Here is a 19,820-nt window from a genome sequence, read left to right on the forward strand (position 1 = left end):
GTTTACTGGGATATCCCTGATGACTGAATGATGAGCCCAGTCTTGGGTGGGAAGTGGCAGGTGCTTTATAGGGCTGGAGGTGAAACCCCAGACAAAGGCTGGGACTTTATGGCTGAATTTGGAAGTCACTGACACATATGTGATGGGTGAAAGGTAGTGAACAGCTGGGTTCCCTGTGGATAGGGATGGGAATACCTTGCATCTATACAGTATTTCAAACTGCTTTTCACCTATCGTCATGATGTTGTTGAAGCAACCCTTTGCAAACAGTAAGGTAAGTTTTATAGGCCATTTTTGAAAACCAGAGAGCAAGAATCTAGGGACTCAGCCAAAGCCCACACAACTTTTCTATCTGAAGGCTGGTAATTGTAGGGCTGTAGTGTAAACGTGCTATAGAATTTAACATTTTCTGTATCATTTGTTCTGTCAAAGGGGAGAATTTCTTTGGATCCTATTTTTTTTTTTCATAATGTGCTGTATGCAAAATGTTTTCTGTTGTCATTTTGAATACCTATAATGGCACATGAATGCTTTTATGAGTACAATTTCTGAAATAAAACATTTTCTTCTTCTCCAAATATGATCACAAATGAGGAAAGAGTAATAGAAACATTTCTGTTACCACCCAAGTCTCCCAAATGTCCAAACAATATTAGTTTTTGCTCATTTTAAGAATACTTCTCAACTCTCTGTGTTTTTATGGGTATCTGTCCAAGTGTCTGCTATTATCTAAATTAACTGGAGTGAATAAAATCATTGTAATGCTCCTTAGTTTTTGCCTTTCAAAACAAATGGCATTTTAGTAAGAATAAGATGACTCTTACGTAGCGTTAGAAAGAAAAGCCAAAGCATTATTTTTGGTTATAAGTTGGTCAAGAATTGTGTGCTAAAATTATAGTGGGCTCCCTAAAAATATTGAAGTTGTGAATATTGAATACTATTTTTATTCTGTATAGTGATTGCTTAATTTTAACTAATTTTCTCCAGTACATAAAAGGGGAAAGATAGCAAGCCATCTAGTTTGTGAATAGTTGTTAACACTACCTTATGTGATTTATTCTTCTAATATGTCCTATATGTGAATAGTACTATAAGGTGGAGAGGTTAGACAGATAGATATAGATAGGTAGATAGATAGATAGATAGATAGATAGAAAGATAGATAGATATACATATAGTTATGCCTATATATGTACATATACATGTATTAAAAGATATGTATCCATCAGTCTACAGGGATAAGCAATACAAAGTCCTCTCATGGATCTTTCATACTAGTTAGAAATGACAGACCCTAAATGAATGAAAAAATACTAAATAAATACATAAAGTAATTTCAGATAATGAAATATGTTAAGAATTAAATAAATGTAATAGAAGAATATTGAAGGAGAGGACTTTTTTTTTATAGTGTGTACTAGAAAAGTCATTCTGAACGCCCAGATCATGTATGGTCGTATAGACCTGGTAGTAGTTTGGCTTTTATTCTTAGTATTTATCAAACGTCTTTGTAGAGTTTTAACCTTGTAAGTAGTGACAAATGAGTAAATGGACAATTGTGATGGCTACTTTAGATATTTAAAAGATCATTTTGGACCTGAAGTGGAAAATTATATTTCATGAGGAGAGATGGAGGGAGGGAGTCTGTTCAGGAGGAATAGCTCAGTAGCCTCAGTCAGAGGTCACAGCAGCATGGACGGGTGATGGCAGTTGTATTCATTATCCATTGCTGGGTAACAAATTCCCCAGAAATTTGGAGGTTTAAAATAACAAACATTTATTTTCGTATAGTTTCTGAGGGTCAGGAGTCCAGGAGCAGTTTATCTGGGTGATTCTGACTTAGGGTTTCTCATGAGGCTGTAGTCAAACTGTCAGCCAGGGATGCATCATCTGAAGCCTGGACTGGGGCTGGAGGGTCAGCTTCCAAGAAGGTTCACTACCATGGCTGGCAATGAGTCCTGGGTTTTGACTGGAGTGAGTGCCTCATTTCTCTTCCATTTGGCCTTTTATCCTCGAGGGCTACTCTCCTCTATATAACCTCTTCAGCAGAATAACCTTTACTATTCTACATGGTGGCTGGGTTCTGAGAGAGAGTCAGTGAGCAAGAGAGAGCACAACACAATTGGAAGCTGCAGTTTCTTTATAACCTAACCCTGGAAGTAACATCTCATCAGTTCTGCTATATTCAGTTCATTAGCCATGAGTTACCAAGTCTCATCCAGACATAACAGATGGACAATTAAGATTCGCCTCCTGAAGGGAGGAATGTTAAAGAACTGGTAAACATTTTTCAAAATTACAACTTCAGTGGAGGTGATGAGAGGTGGCCTAATTCACTATATATATATATATATATATATATATATATATAAACTTTTTGTAGAAACAATAGGATTTTGCTGTGGTAAAGGAAAGTGAGGAACTATATCAGTCAGGACTCATTCATGAGACAGGAACCACCGAGTAATTTTAACAGGACAAGTTTCATGTATTAAAATGATTTTTAACTAGTACTAAGATTAACTACAAAGGGTTAAAGATAACCCAATAAAGAACACAGGAATAGCATATACAGGTATACCTTGGAGATACTGGGGACTTTGTTCCAGAACACCACAATATAGCAAATATTGCAATAAAGCAAGTCACATAAACTTTTTGGTTTTCCAGTTTGTACACGTGTTGTGTTCACATTATGCTATAGTCTATTTGTGTGCAATAATAGTATTATGTCTAAAAAGCAATTCAGGCACATACCTCAATTAAAACATAATTCATTGCTAAAAAGTGCTAACAATCATCTGAGCCTTCAGCAAGTCATAATCTTTTTGCTGGTAGAGGGTCATGACTTGATGCTGCTGACTGATCAGGGTGGTGGTTGCTTAAGTTTGGTGTGGCTGTGGCAATTTAATAAAATGAGACAACAGTGAAGTTTGCTGCAGAGATTGTCTCTTCTTTTCACAAAATAAATGTCTGTAACATGAAACGCTGTTTGACAGCATTTTACCCACAGTAAAACTTCTTTCAAAATTGGAGTCAATCCTCTCAAACCCTGATGCCTCCATGTCAATTAAATTTATGGAATATTCTACATCTTTTCTTGTCATTTTAACAATGTTCACAGCATCTTTCCCAGGAGTAGATTCCATTTCAAGAAACCTGTTTCTTTGCTCATTCAGAAGAAGCAACTCCTCATCCATTCAAGTTTTATTGTGAGATTGCAATGATTCAGTCACATCTTTAGGCTCCTATTCTAATTCTAGTTCTCTTGTTATTTCCACCACATCTTCAGTGAGTTTCTTCACTGAAATCTTGAACCCTTCAAAGTCATCCACAAGGGTTGTAATCAACTTCTTCCAAACTCCTGTTAGTGTTGATATTTTGACCTCTTCCCATGAATCATGAATGTACTTAATGGTATCTAGAATGGTGAATCTTTTCCAGGAGGTAAACGTTGCCCAGATCCATTAGAGGAGTCACTATATATGGCAGCTATAGCCTTATGAAATGTATCTCTGAATTAGTAAAAGTAGAAATGACTCCTTGGTCTATGGACTACAGAATGGATGTTGTGTTAGCAGACATGAAAATAACGTTAATCTTTTTTTCACATATCCACCAGAGCTCTTGAGTGATGAGATGTATTGTCAACAAATACTAATATTTTGAAAGGATTTTTTTTCTAAGCAGTAATTCTTAACAGTGGGCTTAAAATATTCAGTAAACCATACTGCAAATAGAAGTACTGTAATTCAGACTTTGTTGTTCCACTTATAGACAACAAGCAGAGTATACGTAGCAAAATTCTTAAGGGCCCTAGGATTTTCAGAATGGTCAATAAGCATTGGATTCAACTTAATTACCAGCTGCATTAGTCCTTAATAAGAGAGCCAGCCTGTTCTTTGAAGCTTTGAAGCCAGGCATTGACTTCTTCTCCCTAACTATGAAAGTCCTAGATGGCATCTTCTTTCAGTAGAAGGGAATTTTGTCTACAGTGAATATCTATTCCTTAGTGTAGCCACCTTCATCAACTGTCTTAGCCAGATCTGGATAACTTGCCATAGCTTCTATATCAGCACTGGCTACTTCACCTTGCACTTTTATGTTATGGAGATGTCTTCTTTCCTTAAACCTCATGAACCAACCTCTGCTAGCTTCCAGATTTTCTTCTGCAGCTTTCTCACCTCTCTAAGCCTTCACAGAATTGAAGAGAGTTAGGGCCTTGCTCCAGATTAGGCATTGGCTTAAGGGAATGTGTTGGTTTGACCTTCTGTCCAGATCACTTAAACTTTCTCCTTATCAGCAATAAGGCTGTTTTACTTTCTTATCATTTGTGTGTTCAGAAGTGCCGCTCCACTGAGTAGCACTTTTAATTTCCTTCCAGAGCTTTTCCATTACAACATGGCTGTTTGATGCCAGAGGCCTAACTTTCAGCCTGTCTCAGCTTTTGACATGCCTTTCTCACTAAGCTTCATCATTTCTAACTTTTGATTAAAAGTCAGAGATGTATGACTGTTCCTTTCACTTGAATGATTGGAGGCCAATGTATGGTTATTAACTGGCCTAATTTCAATATTGCTGTGTCTAGGGGGATAAGGAGGCTCATAGAGAGTGAGAGGTGGGGGAACAGCCAGTCAATGTAGCAGTCAGAACACACACAATGTTTAGCAATTAAGTTTGCCGTCTTATATGAGCATGGTTTGTAGTGTCCCAAAACAATGACAATAGTAACATCCAAGATCATTAATCACAGATCACCATAACAGATATAATAATAATAAAGTTGGAAATATTATGAGAATTACCAAAATGTGAGAGACATATAAAGTGAGCAGATGCTGTTGAAAAATGGCGCTCATAGGCTTGCTGGATACAGGGTTGCCACAAACCTTCAATTTGTAAAAAAGAATGCAATATTTGCAAAGTGCAATAAAGTGAAGCACAATAAAATGAGGTATACATATATAAGCAGCTACTAACTCTAGGTCTGAGGAAAACTATACAAAGAAGGAGCAAATTTTAAGAGAGCCCCTCTTCTCAAGGGCTGAGATCCAGACTTTGTTGGAGAGGGTATGACTGTAGCCCACCGATGGCAGAAATTGCATTGAAATGCTGCAGGATAAAGCTGTCAAACAGAAAGCTGCCCCTGGAATGATGACCATGTTTTTCAGGAAGCCATTTTCAGGGGTATGAGTAGAACTCAGTAGGAAGCTGTTGGCTTGGGTGCTCGTGAGACTAGCTAGACTAAGCCTGGCTAGAATGCTGGTAGAACTTACTGGGAATCTACCTGTGGAGGTGTTGTGAAAACAGCTGAGATGCCAGCAGAATTTCATGATATGTTGTCTGCTGGGGTGCTTGCAAAATTTGCCAGGGAGCTGGATACGATGCCGGTGGAACTGTCTACGAAGCTGCCTCCAGGGGAAGTGAGCACCACTAAGCATCCTGCACACTGCACAAGTGCTACAGGAGCAAGGAAAGAGAGGAAGCATGTCAGAACCTGGAAAAGAAGAGAAGCCTCTCCTGTAGTTTCTCTTCAGCACCCTCTACTGACAAAGCTTTACATCAAGCCAGCTGGCGAAGGAGAGACATTATCAAGGTCCAGCTCCACTAACAAAGCAGGGCAATGATGAAGGGTGGATTTGATGCTGAAAGGGAATAAGTTGACAGCTAGCACAAGAACTAAGGAAAGTACCTAGGTCAATGATGGTGCCACTTACTGAGATGGGGAACCAAGGAGGAGTTGTTTGGGTTAAGATTGAGAATTCTCTTTGAGTGTGTTAATTTTGAGATGCCTAGGAGACACTTAAGTGAAAGTTTTGATTATCCAGATGAATATGTAAATCTGGTGCTCAGAGAGAGGAAGGGGCTATTTCCAACAAATGGTGCAGGAACAGTTGCAAATCCCCATAAAAAAATCAGAACCCCAACCTACATATTGTATCTTATATAAAAATTAGCTCAGCTTAGATCATAGCACTATATGAAACTTAAATTATGAAACTTCTGGAAGAAAAAAATGGATATAGTCTTTACAGTATTGGGCTAGGCAAATATTTCTTAGACATAACATCAAAGCCATAACATGTAAAATAAACTGGCACATATACACCATGGAATACTATGCAGCCATAAAAAATGATGAGTTCATGTCCTTTGTAGGGACATGGATGAAATTGGAAATCATCATTCTCAGTAAACTGTCGCAAGAACAAAAAACCAAACACCGCATATTCTCACTCATAGGTGGGAATTGAACAATGAAAACACATGGACACAGGAAGGGGAACATCACACTCTGGGGACTGTTGTGGGGTGGGGGGAGGGGGGAGGGATAGCATCGGGAGATATACCTAATGCTAGATGACGAGTTAGTGGGTGCAGCGCACCAGCATGGCACATGTATACATATGTAACTTACCTGCACATTGCACACATGTACCATAAAACCTAAAGTATAATAATAATAATAATAATAAAATTTAAAAAAATACATAAATAAATTTGACTTAATCAAAGTTTAAAACTTCTATTCTTTGAAAAACATTAAGAGAATGAAAAGATAAGCTGCAGACTAGTAGAAAATATTTGCAAATTGTAGGCTGGGCACAGTGGCTCACGCCTGTAATCCCAGCACTTTGGGAGGCCAAGGCGGGTGGATCACAAGGTCAGGAGATCGAGACCATCCTGGCTAACATTGTGAAACCCCGTCTTTATTAAAAATACAAAAAAATTAGCTGGGCGTGGTGGTGGGGGCCTTTAGTCCCAGCTACTTGGGAGGCTGAGGCAGGAGAATGGCGTGAACCCGGGAGGCAGAGCTTGCAGTTAGCCAAGATTGCACCACTGCACTCCAGCCTGCACGACAGAGCGAGACTCCCTCTCAAAAAAAAAAAAAAAAAAGAAAATATTTGCAAATTGTATATCTGGCAAATAATTTATATCCAAAACTCAAAAATAAGAAAATAAATAACCTAATGAAAAATGCGAAAATTTGAGCAGCCACTTCACTAAGGAAGATACCCAGGTGCTCACTGTGCGAGAACATATACTAAAATTGGAGCGATACAGAGATTAGCATGGCCCCTGCACAAGGATGACATGCAAATGCATGAAGTGGTCCATTTCTTTAAATGAAGATTCCCAGATGGCAAATAAGTACATGAAAAGTGTTCAACACCAATAAGCTCTAGGGAAATGCAAATGAAAACTATAGTGAGATATCACTACATACCTATTAGAATGGCTGATTAAACAAAAACTGACAACATTAAATGCTGATAGGGATGCAGAAGCAACTGGAATGCTCAAATTTCTGGTGAGAGAAAAAACTGGAAAACATTTTGACTTGGCAGTTTTTATAAAATCAAATTAAACACATGCTTATAATATGATCCAATAATCCCACTCCAAGGCATTTATCAAAGGGAAATATAAAATTATGTTCCCACAAAAATTCATATGCACATATTGTACTTACCTGAATCTTCAGTAGAATGTTGACTAGGAATGCTGAGAATGGTGGACATGTTTTGTTTTTGAACTTAAAAGGGAAACACTCAGTTTTTCAGCGTTAAGTAGATTATTAGCTACAGCTTTTTTTGGTAGATGCTGTTTATCAGGTTAAGAAAGTACCCATCTATTCTTATTTAGCTGAAAGGAATAGATGTTGAATTTTGCGGATGCTTTTTGCACACCTGTTGAGATGATTATATGGTTTTCCTTCTTTAATATACTGATCTGGTGAACTACATTGATGATTTTTTAAAATTATTATTTATTTATTTATTTATTTATTTATTGAGACTGATTTTCGTTCATGTTGCCCACGCTGGAGTGCAATGGCATGATCTTGGCTTACTGCAAGCTCTGCCCACCAGGTTCAAGTGATTCCCCTGTCTCAGCCTCCTGAGTAACTGGGATTACAGGCATCTGCCACCACATCCAGATAATTTTTTTGTATTTTTAGTAGAGATGGGGTATCCTCATGTTGGCCAGGCTGGTCTCGAACTCCTGACCTCAGTTGCTCCACCTGCCTCGGCCTCCCAAAGTGCTGGGATTACAGGTGTGAGCCACTACACCTGGCCAATGAATTTTTATTTGAAAATTATTTTAGATTCAGGGGCTACATGTGCCTGTTTGTTACATGGATATATTGCATACTGCTGGCATTCGGGCTTCTATTGAACTCACACTGAAGGAATTTTTAAATGTCAAATTAGCCTTGTATTTCTGGCATAAACCCCACTTGGTCATTATGTATTATGCTTTTTATATGTAACTGGATTTGATTTACTTATATTTTGTTGATAATTTTTGTGTCTGTGTTCATGAGGCTCTTGTTCTGTAGTTTTCTTTTCTTGTCATGTCTTTGACTGGTTTTAGAATGATGTAATGTTGGCTTTATGAAATGATTTGGGAAATATTCCCTCTTCTATTTTCTGGTAGAGTTTGAGTAGAATTGGTATATATTTCTTAAATGTTTGGTTGAGTTTATCATTGAATTGATCTGGTCCTTATTTTTCTATATTGGCAGTGTCTTGGTGAGATTTGGGGCTTTAGAATCAAGCAACCCCAGATTAATATCTCACTTTGTTAATTTCTCCCTGTGAGACATTGGGCAGTCACACATTCTCTCTGAGCCTGTTTCCTCATCTATAAAATGGGTAATTGTGATAATTGAATAATAATATACATCAGTTATTTAATACTCTACTACATGTATTTATATATAATACATACATGGGGGTGAAGCCAAGATGGCCGAATAGGAACAGCTCCAGTCTACAGCTCCCAGCATGAGCAATGCAGAACATGGGTGATTTCTGCATTTCCAACTGAGGTACCAGGTTCATCTCACTGGGGAGTGTCAGAAAGTGGGTGCAGGACAGTGGGTGCAGCACACCGAGCGTGAGCCGAAGCAGGGCGAGGCATTGCCTCACCCGGGAAGTGTAAGGGGTCAGGGAATTCCCTTTCCTAGCCAAAGAAACGGGTGACAGATGGCATCTGGAAAGTCAGGTCACTCGCCCCCAATACTGCGCTTTTCCAATGGTCTTAGCTAATGGCACACCAGGAAATTATATCCCGTGCCTGGCTCGGAGGGTCCTACGCCCAGGGAGCCTCGCTCATTGCTAGCACAGCAGTCTGAGATCAAACTGCAAGGCGGCAGCGAGGCTGGGGGAGGGGTGCCTGCCATTGCCAGGCTTGAGTAGGTAAACAAAGCAGCTGGGAAGCTCGAACTGGGTGGAACCCACTGCAGCTCAAGGAGGCCTGCCTGCCTCTGTAGACTCCACCTCTGGGGGCAGGGCATTGCCAAACAAAAGGAGGCAGAATCCTCTGCAGACTTAAATGTCCCTGTCTGACAGCTTTGAAGAGAGTACTGGTTCTCCCAACATGCAGCTGGAGATCTGAGAACGGACAGACTGCCTCCTCAAGTGGGTCCCTGACCCCCAAGTAGCCTAACTGGGAGGCACCCCCCAGTAGGGGCAGACTGACACCTCACGCGGCCAGGTACTCCTCTGAGACAAAACTTCCAGAGGAACGATCAGGCAGCAACATCTGCTTTCACCAATATCCGCTGTTCTGCAGCCTCCGCTGCTGATACCCAGGCAAACAGGGTCTGGAGTGGACCTCCAGCAAACTCCAACAGACCTGCAGCTGAGAGTCCTGACTGTTAGAAGGAAAACTAACAAACAGAAAGGACATCCACACCAAAACCCCATCTGTACATCACCATCATCAAAGACCAAAGGTAGATAAGACCACAAAGATGGGGAAAAAACAGAGCAGAAAAACTGGAAACTCTTAAAAATCAGAGTGCCTCTCCTCCTCCAAAGGAATGCAGCTCATCACCACAATGGAACAAAGCTGGATGGAGAATGACTTTGACGAGTTGAGAGAAGAAGGCTTCAGACAATCAAACTACTCCAAGCTAAAGGAGGAAGTTCGAACCCATGGCAAAGAAGTTAAAAACCTTGAAAAAAAATTAGACTAATGGCTAACTAGAATAACCAATGCAGAGAAGTCCTTAAAGGACCTGATGGAGCTGAAAACCAAGGCATGAGAACTACGTGACGAATGTGCAAGCCTCAGTAGCTGATTCGATCAACTGGAAGAAAGGGTATCAGTGATGGAAGATCAAATGAATGAAATGAAGTGAGAAGAGAAGTTTAGAGAAAAAAGAATAAAAAGAAATGAACAAAGCCTCCAAGAAATATGGGACTATATGAAAAGACCAAATCTACGTCTGACTGGTGTACCTGAAAGTGACGGGGAGAATGGAACCAAGTTGGAAAACACTCTGCAGGATATTATCCAGGAGAACTTCCCCAATCTAGCAAGGCAGGCCAACATTCAAATTCAGGAAATACAGAGAACGCCACAAAGATACTCCTCGAGAAGAGCAACTCCAAGACACATAATTGTCAGATTCACTGAAGTTGAAATGGAGGAAAAAATGTTAAAGGCAGCCAGAGAGAAAGGTCGGGTTACCCACAAAGGGAAGCCCATCAGACTAACAGCTGATCTCGGCAGAAACTCTACAAACCAGAAGAGAGTGGGGGCCAATATTCAACATTCTTAAAGAAAAGAATTTTCAACCCAGAATTTCATAGGCTCAAAATAAAGGGATGGAGGAAGATCTACCAAGCAAATGGAAAACAAAAAAAGGCAGGGGTTACAATCTTAGTCTCTGATAAAACAGACTTTAAACCAACAAAGATCAAAAGAGACAAAGAAGGCCATTACATAATGGTAAAGGGATCAATTCAACAAGAAGAGCTAACTATCCTAAATATATATGTACCCAATACAGGAGCACCCAGATTCATAAAGCAAGTCCTTAGAGACCCAGAAAGAGACTGACTCCCACACAATAATAATGGGAGACTTTAACACCCCACTGTCAACATTAGACAGATCAATGAGACAGAAAGTTAACAAGGATACCCAGGAATTGAACTCAGCTCTGCACCAAGCGGACCTAATAGACATCTACAGAACTCTCCACCCCAAATCAACAGAATATACATTCTTCTCAGCACCACACCGCACTTACTCCAAAATTGACCACATAGTTGGAAGTAAAGCACTCCTCACTAAATGTAAAAGAACAGAAATTATAACAAACTGTCTCTTAGACCACAGTGCAATCAAACTAGAACTCAGGATTAAGAAACTCACTCAAAACCACTCAACTACATGGAAACTGAACAACCTTCTCCTGAATGACTACTGGGTACATAATGAAATGAAGGCAGAAATAAAGATGTTCTTTGAAACCAACGAGAACAAAGACACAACATACCAGAATCTCTGGGACACATTCAAAGAGGGAAATTTACAGCACTAAATGCCCACAAGAGAAAGCAGGAAAGATCTAAAATTGACACCCTAGCATCACAATTAAAAGAACTACAGAAGCAAGAACAAACACATTCAAAAGCTAGCAGAAGGCAAGAAATAACTACGATCAGAGAAGAACTGAAGGAAATAGAGACACAAAAAAACCCTTCAAAAAATCAATGAATCCAGGAGATGGTTTTTTGAAAAGATCAACAAAATTGATATACCACTAGCAAGACTAATAAAGAAGAAAAGAGAGAAGAATCAAATAGACACAATAAAAAATGATGAAGGGGATATCACCACTGATCCCACAAAAATACAAGCTTCCATCAGAGAATACTATAAACACCTCTATGCAAATAAACTAGAAAATCTAGAAGAAATGGATAAATTCCTGGACACATACACCCTCCCAAGACTAAACTAGGAAGAAGTTGAATCTCTGAATAGACCAATAACAGGCTCTGAAATTAAGGCAATAATTAATAGCTTACCAACCACAAAAAGTCCAGGACCAGATGGATTCACAGCCGAATTCTACCAGAGGTACAAGGAGGAGCTGGTACCATTCCTTCTGAAACTATTCCAATCAATAGAAAAAGAGGGAATCCTCCCAAACTCATTTTATGAGGCCAGCATCATCCTGTTACCAAAGCGGGGCAGAGACACAACAAAAAAAGAGAATTTTAGACCAATATCCCTGATGAACATTGATGTAAAAATCCTCAATAAAATACTGGCAAACCAAATCCAGCAGCACATTAAAAAGCTTATCCACCATGATCAAGTGGGCTTCATCCCTGGGATGCAAGGCTGGTTCAACATACGCAAATCAATAAATGTAATCCTGCATATAAACAGAACCAAAAACAAAAACCACATGATTATCTCAATAGATGCAGAAAAGGCCTTTGACAAAATTCAACAACTCTTCATGCTAAAAACTCTCAATAAATTAGGTATTGATGGGACGTATCTCAAAATAATAAGAGCTATCTATGACAAACCCCCAGCCAATATCATACTGAATGGGCAAAAACTGGAAGCATTCCCTTTGAAAACTGGCACAAGACAGGGATGCCCTCTCTCACCACTCCTATTCAACATAGTGTTGGAATTTCTGGCCAGGGCAATCAGGCAGGAGAAGGAAATAAAGGGTATTCAATTAGGAAAAGAGGAAGTCAAATTGTCCCTGTTTGCAGATGACATGATTGTATATCTAGAAAACCCCATCGTCTCAGCCCAAAATCTCCTTAAGTTGATAGGCAACTTCAGCAAAGTCTCAGGATACAAAATCAATGTGCAAAAATCACAAGCATTGTTAAACATCAATAACAGAAAAACATAGAGCCAAATCATGAGTGACCTCCCATTCACAATTGCTTCAAAGAGAATAAAATACCTAGGAATCCAACTTACAAGGGATGTGAAGGACCTCTTCAAGGAGAACTACAAACCACTGCTCAATGAAATAAAAGAGGATACAAACAAATGGAAGAACATTCCATGCTCATGGGTAGGAAGAATCAATATCATGAAAATGGCCATACTGCCCAAGGTAATTTATAGAGTCAATGCCATCCCCATCAAGCTACCGATGATTTTCTTCACGCAATTGGAAAAAATTACTTTAAAGTTCATATGGAACCAAAAAAGAGCCCTCATTGCCAAGTCAATCCTAAGCCAAAACAACAAAGCTGGAGGCATCACACTACCTGACTTCAAACTACATTACAAGGCTACAGTAACCAAAACAGCATGATACTGGTACCAAAACAGAGTTATAGACCAATGGAACAGAACGGAGCCCTCAGAAATAATGCCACATATCTACAACCATCTGATCTTTGACAAACCTGACAAAAACAAGCAATGGGGAAAGGATTCCCTATTTAATAAATGGTGCTGGGAAAACTGGCTAGCCATATGTAGAAAGCTGAAACTGGATCCCTTCCTTATACCTTATACAAAAATCAATTCAAGATGGATTAAAGACTTAAATGTTAGACCTGAAACCATAAAATCCCTAGAAGAAAACCTAGGCAATACCATTCAGGACATAGGCATGGGCAAGGACTTCATGTCTAAAACACCAAACGCGACGGCAACAAAAGCCAAAATTGACAAATGGGATCTAATTAAACTAAAGAGCTTCTGCACAGCAAAAGAAACCACCATCAGAGTGAACAGGCAACCTACAGAATGGGAGAAAATTTTCGCAACCTACTCATCTGACAAAGGGCTAATATCCAGAATCTACAATGAACTCAAACAAATTTACAAGAAAAAAACAACCCCATCAAAAAGTGGGCAAAGGATATGAACAGACACTTCTCAAAAGAAGACATTTATGCAGCCAAAAGACTCATGAAAAAATGCTCATCATCACTGGCCATCAGAGAAATGCAAATCAAAACCGCAATGAGATACCATCTCACACCAGTTAGAATGGCAATCATTAAAAAGTCAGGAAACAACAGGTGCTGGAGAGGATGTGGAGAAATAGGAACACTTTTACACTGTTGGTGGGACTGTAAACTAGTTCAACCATTGTGGAAGTCAGTGTGGCAATTCCTCAGGGATCTAGAACTAGAAATACCATTTGACCCAGCCATCCCATTACTGGGTATATACCCAAAGGATTATAAATCATGCTGCTATACAGACACATGCACACGTAAGTTTATTGCGGCATTATTCACAATAGCAAAGACTTGGAACCAACCCAAAGTCTAACAGTGTTAGAATGGATTAAGAAAATGTGGCACATATACACCATGGAATACTATGCAGCCATAAAAAAGGATGAGTTCATGTCCTTTGTAGGACATGGATGAAGCTGGAAACCATCATTCTCAGCCAAGTATCGCAAGGACAAAAAACCAAACACTGCATGTTCTCACTCATAGGTGGGAATTGAACAATGAGAACACATGGACACAGGAAGAGGAACATCACACACTGGGGCCTGTTGTGGGGTGGAGGTAGAGGGGAGGGATAGCATTTGGAGATATACCTAATGTTAAGTGACAGGTTACGGGGTGCAGCACACCAACATGGCACATGTATACATATGTAACTAACCTGCTCATTGTGCACATGTACCCTAAAACTTAAAGTATAATAAAAATATATATATGAAATACATACATGATATTTGCATATATTAAATTATTAAATGTTACTTTCATACTATTCTGTTTACAGTATATATCAGTACTATATTATTATAATCCTTATTTTACAGATAAGAAAGCTATTGGAGGCCAGGCACAGTGGCTCACTCCTGTAATCCCAGCACTTTGGGAGGCTGAGGCGGGTGGATCATGAGGTCAGGAGATGGAGGCCATCCTGGCTAACACTGTGAAACCCCGTCTCTACTAAAAACACACACACACAAAAAATTAGCTGGGCTTGCTGGTGGGCGCCTGTAGTCCCAGCTACTCGGGAGGCTGAGGCAGGAGAATGGCGTGAACCCGGGAGGCGGAGCTTGCATTAAACCGAGATTGCACCACTGCACTCCAGACTAGGCGACAGAATGAAACTCCGTCTCAAAAAAAAAAAAAAAAAAAAAGAAAAAAGAAAGCTATTGGAAAGCAAGATTAATTAACTTGCCAGGGTTACTCAAGTTGCGCATAATAGAGTCCGTATTCAGATTGAGGCTGTCCAGTTCCTGAGTCCTGGCTTTTAAGCACTAAGCTATACTAATGATAATACCTATCTTTCAAAGTGCTATGACTGTTAAATGAGGCAATTCATATAAGTGGCTGAATTTGTGTTAGTATAAACTTGTTGTTTAGTAAATGTGTATTATTATTAATAAAGTGAATTTTTATTATTTTGAAATGAAACGACTTTGGAATATTTTCGACTTGAAAGATGTTTTAGTATATATAATCAAATACTGCATTGAAGTTTGTTCCAGTGAAATTCCATGAGCATTTTCTGTGCTTTACAACATGATATTAAGAATATCAATCTTTGTTAGGAAAAGCAACTTGATTTCTTGCCCTGGTTCTGCATTGTCTTTTTTAATTACCAATCCTGGTAATTAAATTTCTTGAAATGTCTATGAATCTGTAGCAAACGGATAGGAAAAATATCTGTTTTTATCATTTTCACCTAAGTTGTTGAGTGGTTTATAAAAGACAGGCTGGGCGTGGTGGCTCACGCCTGTAATCCCAGCACTTTGGGAGGCCGAGGCAGGTGGATCACAAGGTCAGGAGTTCAAGAACAGCCTGGCCAACGTGGTGAAACCACGTCTCTACTAAAACTACAAAAATTAGCCGGGCATGGTGGCACGTGCCTGTAATCCCAGCTACTTGAAAGGCTGAGACATGAGAATCCCTTGAACCTGGGAGGCAGAGGTTTCAGTGAGCCAAGATCACACTACTGCACTCCAGCCTGGGTGACAGAGCGAGACTCTGTCTCAAAAAAAAAAAAAAAAAAAAAAAAAGAAAAAAAGACAAGTACCTGAAGATATTTTGAAAAGTACAAGATTGTGCTAATATTAAATATAGATATTTGGTGTTCTGTGATAAAAATCAGAATATTTTGTTGATATATAAATATCTTGATATTATTTTGAACATACTTGTACTGTGATTAGTACACGCTGATGCCAGTTAATTTTAGGTTTTCAGGCCTTCATGGTATTTATTTGGGTGTATCTTACTTTTCTTTTAGCCTGACCAGGTCATGACTGCCGTATGCCAAATGTTAGATTTATTCTGTTTACTTAAAAATTATAAAGGATAACCTAAAAATTGGAATCACCGTTTCAATAAGTACTTTGTCCTATGTTTCAGTGAGCAAGACTTATTTTATGTTTTTTTAAATGATAAACCTCATTATATCAAAATATATAGCATTAAGAAAAGAAAAACCTTCGGTTATGAAGTGTAGTAGTTATTGTGTAGATTGTCAAATGCTAAGGAACAATGCTAACTCTGGGAAAATATAGTAACATATTTCATTGTTTTGTGAATTGTAGCTGACTTTGGCCTGGCAAAGCAAAAACAAGAAAACAGTAAACTCACGTCTGTGGTTGGAACAATCCTGTATTCTTGGTAAGGACAATTCTTTTATGGCTCTCAAACATCATGCTTAATTGATATGGGCTTTCATTTATATTATTGACTTGCAAAGGAAAGAGAATTTCAGGAAAGAAAGCTTATTTTATAAGTTTTTTCAATTATCTAGGTAATACACATTACTAGAATTGTGGATCATTATGTATGCTTAAAACAACCACCACAAAAATAATCTTTCTTCTAAGGTATCATGCCCCTCATGGGGATTACTTTTATCAATTGTAAATTGAAATGATCCTTGGCATATAGTAGAGGTGCAATAGTTGTTGAATGAATCTGAGAATGAAGTAATAGATATGCTACCCAACATGATACTTGGGACATTTTATTATACCCACTTGTATGTATGACTCTTTTTCTCTTTTCTACCTATAAACATTCAAGTGCAGGGCAAGGATTTTTGTACCCTGATACCTATCCTAGTATCTGGCAAATAATAGGCACTGAATAAACTTTATTGCATGAATGAATAAATAATGACATGTATACTTAGACATATGTTTACAAAGTAAGTTGCTTCTTGGATAAATGAGTGTTTATATTTTGATAAATAGAGACACTTAAATTCTTTGGCATACTTTGGGGGTTCCTTTGCATGCCATTAATTATTATGAAGTAAGAATCTTCTTTTGCTGATCACATGTCATTTGTCTGAATCTGCTGAAATTAGCAAACAGTTATGATAGTGAGTAGAAAAGTAGATTTCAGGGAAATATTCTGAAATCTGATTCAACAGGTCAAGCAATCAAGACACTTTTATTTTTTTTAAATCTAGCCTATAGTTGTACAATTGAGTCCTGGGGATAGAATTAAACACGACTCTTCTTGAGGAAGAGTAGAAATTATCTAAAAATAACAGCCTGATTTTACAAAGTCCTTTCATGCAGAAGTGTTCAGAATAATGTTTTAAGAGGGTGACTTTTCATTTATCTTACTGGAAATGTTTTACATCTTTATTCTTGAAACTGGTTTTGTGAGAAGATGCAAATAAACTGTGGCAGGCTAATATGTACCTTGTAAGCTGCAAGCTTATATGATGTCTACTTAACCTCTTAACAGTAAGGCTGACCTACTCGTTACTTGCTGACAGAAGAATAATTTTATTTTGTTTCACTGTGTACTGTTTTTATAAAATAAACAATAAAATTTAATCATAAAAGTGTCAAGTAATCATATATTTCTGAACAGATTTGATTGTCAGTCAAATTGCAGAACAATTAAAACACAAACTTAAATTTCTGCTGGTCATACTTGGTGAAAGCATATTTTTATTCCTGAGACTTTGAATTAAGTTTAGAATTGCTCATATGATAGTATCAACTGTGTGTGTGTGTGTGTGTATGTGTGTAAGAAAAAGAGAGAGAATCCATAGAATATGTCGGAAGAAATCCAAAACATGACAACTTTTTTGCCATATTAGCCCAAACACGGCTTCACGTTTTCATTTAATTTTTAAATTAACTGAAGAGTTTGTAAGCTGAACCTACTCATGTAGATAAGGTATTATTTCATGTATGTGTACTATGATTGTTTTAATAGCATGTACAGTATATCTTACTACCATTTATCTTTCTGTCAACTTCTTATTCTTTTAAATTGCTTTAAAAATTTCTTTCTACTCCCTTCTCTCATCTCTCCGAGTTATTAGAAATGCCCCTTGTCTGATAGGTTTTACTATGAATTTGGGCTCACAAACCATCTTTCTTGCTAGTTTTTGATGTCCTTAACTGAGCATGGGTTAAAAGAACTCAGTCCTACATCATATTGTGTTTCTTTCTTAGTTTGGGTTTCTCCAAAAGCAGAATCTGAGACAAGAATTTGAGTGAAATAGTTTATTTGGGAGGAGGTCACAGGAAACACTATTAGGAGAGTGGTGAAGTGAGATTGGGAGGGAAAGCAGCCAGTACAGTGAACATTAATAATTAGGTTCGTAGAGTATTATCTGGGATATAGTATAGAGCAGGGGTGTCCAATCTTTTGGCTTCTCTGGGCCACATTGGAAGAGGAAAAATTGTCTTGGACCACACACAAAATACACTGACACTAAAGATAGCTGACGGGCTTTTAAAAATTGAAAAAAAACAAAGCCTCATAATGTTTTAAGAAAGATTTTTGAGTTTGTGTTGGGCTACATGCGGTCCATGGGCCGGGGGTTGGACTAGCTTGGTGTACAGGATGTTTTAGGGTTGCCCTGTGCACTGGATGAGAGGTTGGAGTATTTTTTTTCCAATCACAAGGGGGAGCCCTCAGCATCTGACTGAGAGCTGCTCTGGGGAGCTTATGCCCAGGTGCTTATGGCATGCCAGGGCATGGGCTGGGGCACTCCAGGCAGAGAGCTGGAGGGGCATTGCTTGAGGTATGATGCCATAGACTTGTATTGGAAATGTGAGTAGGAGTCTGGCTAGGATCCCGACATTCTAGAATTTTTTTGTAATTCTGTAATTCTTATTTTCATGTAATTTTTCTAAGCTTGTCTGAGCCTATAAATGTGGACCTGGGATGTGGACATTTGGATGCCATAGGGATGCCTAGGCACCCCTTTCCCTTCCCTGCAGGGTCCCCAGAGTTTGATGTCCCGATGTCATTTTGCCCTTTCCATTTGCTTTTGCTTCCTCAGATATTAACTTATTGAATGGAAGAAAGGTCTCTTTGTCAGCTCTTGTAGGAAGTGCCTCAGAGTATTTATTCTGTATTCAGCTGCTAGATAAAGGGTTTGGGGGCACATGGCTGGACCAATTGTACTAGAACAGAAGGTCAGTAAAGGTTCTTTTCATTCATCTGATGTGATTTATTATTAGGCAGGTCTTTGTTATCCTTCTCAAGAGAAAAAAAATCCAAATATGGTACTTGTTTCCATTTTTTATCTCTATGTCTTCCTCCAATTCCAGAGAAGAAAATTAGACACCATCTTCAACTTCATTTCCTGAGAAGAGTATAGAGTTTGAGGCTCTGGGAGGCATTTTCAGCTAGTTCTTCACAGAACATATATGGGATTTATGAAGCTAGTATGATGTATAAAATACAATTAAAGTTTTCCAATAAAAATGGAAAACTTCAACTATTCCTGGAATGGGAATTATTACTCTATGGCTTAGTATAATCCCATTCATATTATGACACTAGATAATTAGAAGAGAAGCTCATGAACTTTAAATTGGATGGCTCAAAATAAACCTGTAGGTAAACCTGGTTAAGTAGAGACAAAGTGAAGCATGCCTATTAACTGCACTTCTTAAATTTTTTAAAAAATTATTTTTTTGATACATAAAGTTGATAGAATTATTAAAGCTGTAATACACTCAAAATTTTGAGAATTTTAAGTGACTTAAAACACTTAAGTGACTTCCAGCTGCTCATGCAAAGACCAAGCCCTTAGTATGGCCACAA

The 19,820-nt window shown here is 38.5% G+C and overlaps 1 protein-coding gene and 1 non-coding gene across 18 annotated transcripts in view; both read left to right on the top strand.

The window, feature by feature from the left end:
- The window catches only part of NEK10 (NIMA related kinase 10), a 264,785-nt gene that overhangs the window by 98,085 nt on the left and 146,880 nt on the right, over positions 1-19,820 (top strand). For all 17 annotated transcript variants that reach the window (XM_054479800.2, XM_054479798.2, XM_054479804.2 and 14 more), the window contains one exon: positions 16,334-16,409. In XM_054479800.2, coding sequence (XP_054335775.1) covers positions 16,334-16,409 — 76 coding nt within the window. The remainder of the gene's footprint in view (positions 1-16,333; positions 16,410-19,820) is intronic.
- On the top strand, positions 7,022-7,125 carry LOC129034322 (U6 spliceosomal RNA). The gene has a single exon (XR_008501826.1). It is a non-coding gene; the product is annotated as a U6 spliceosomal RNA (small nuclear RNA).

This window comes from Pongo pygmaeus, chromosome 2 (assembly GCF_028885625.2).
Source record: "Pongo pygmaeus isolate AG05252 chromosome 2, NHGRI_mPonPyg2-v2.0_pri, whole genome shotgun sequence".
NCBI classification, from domain to species: Eukaryota; Metazoa; Chordata; class Mammalia; order Primates; family Hominidae; genus Pongo; species Pongo pygmaeus.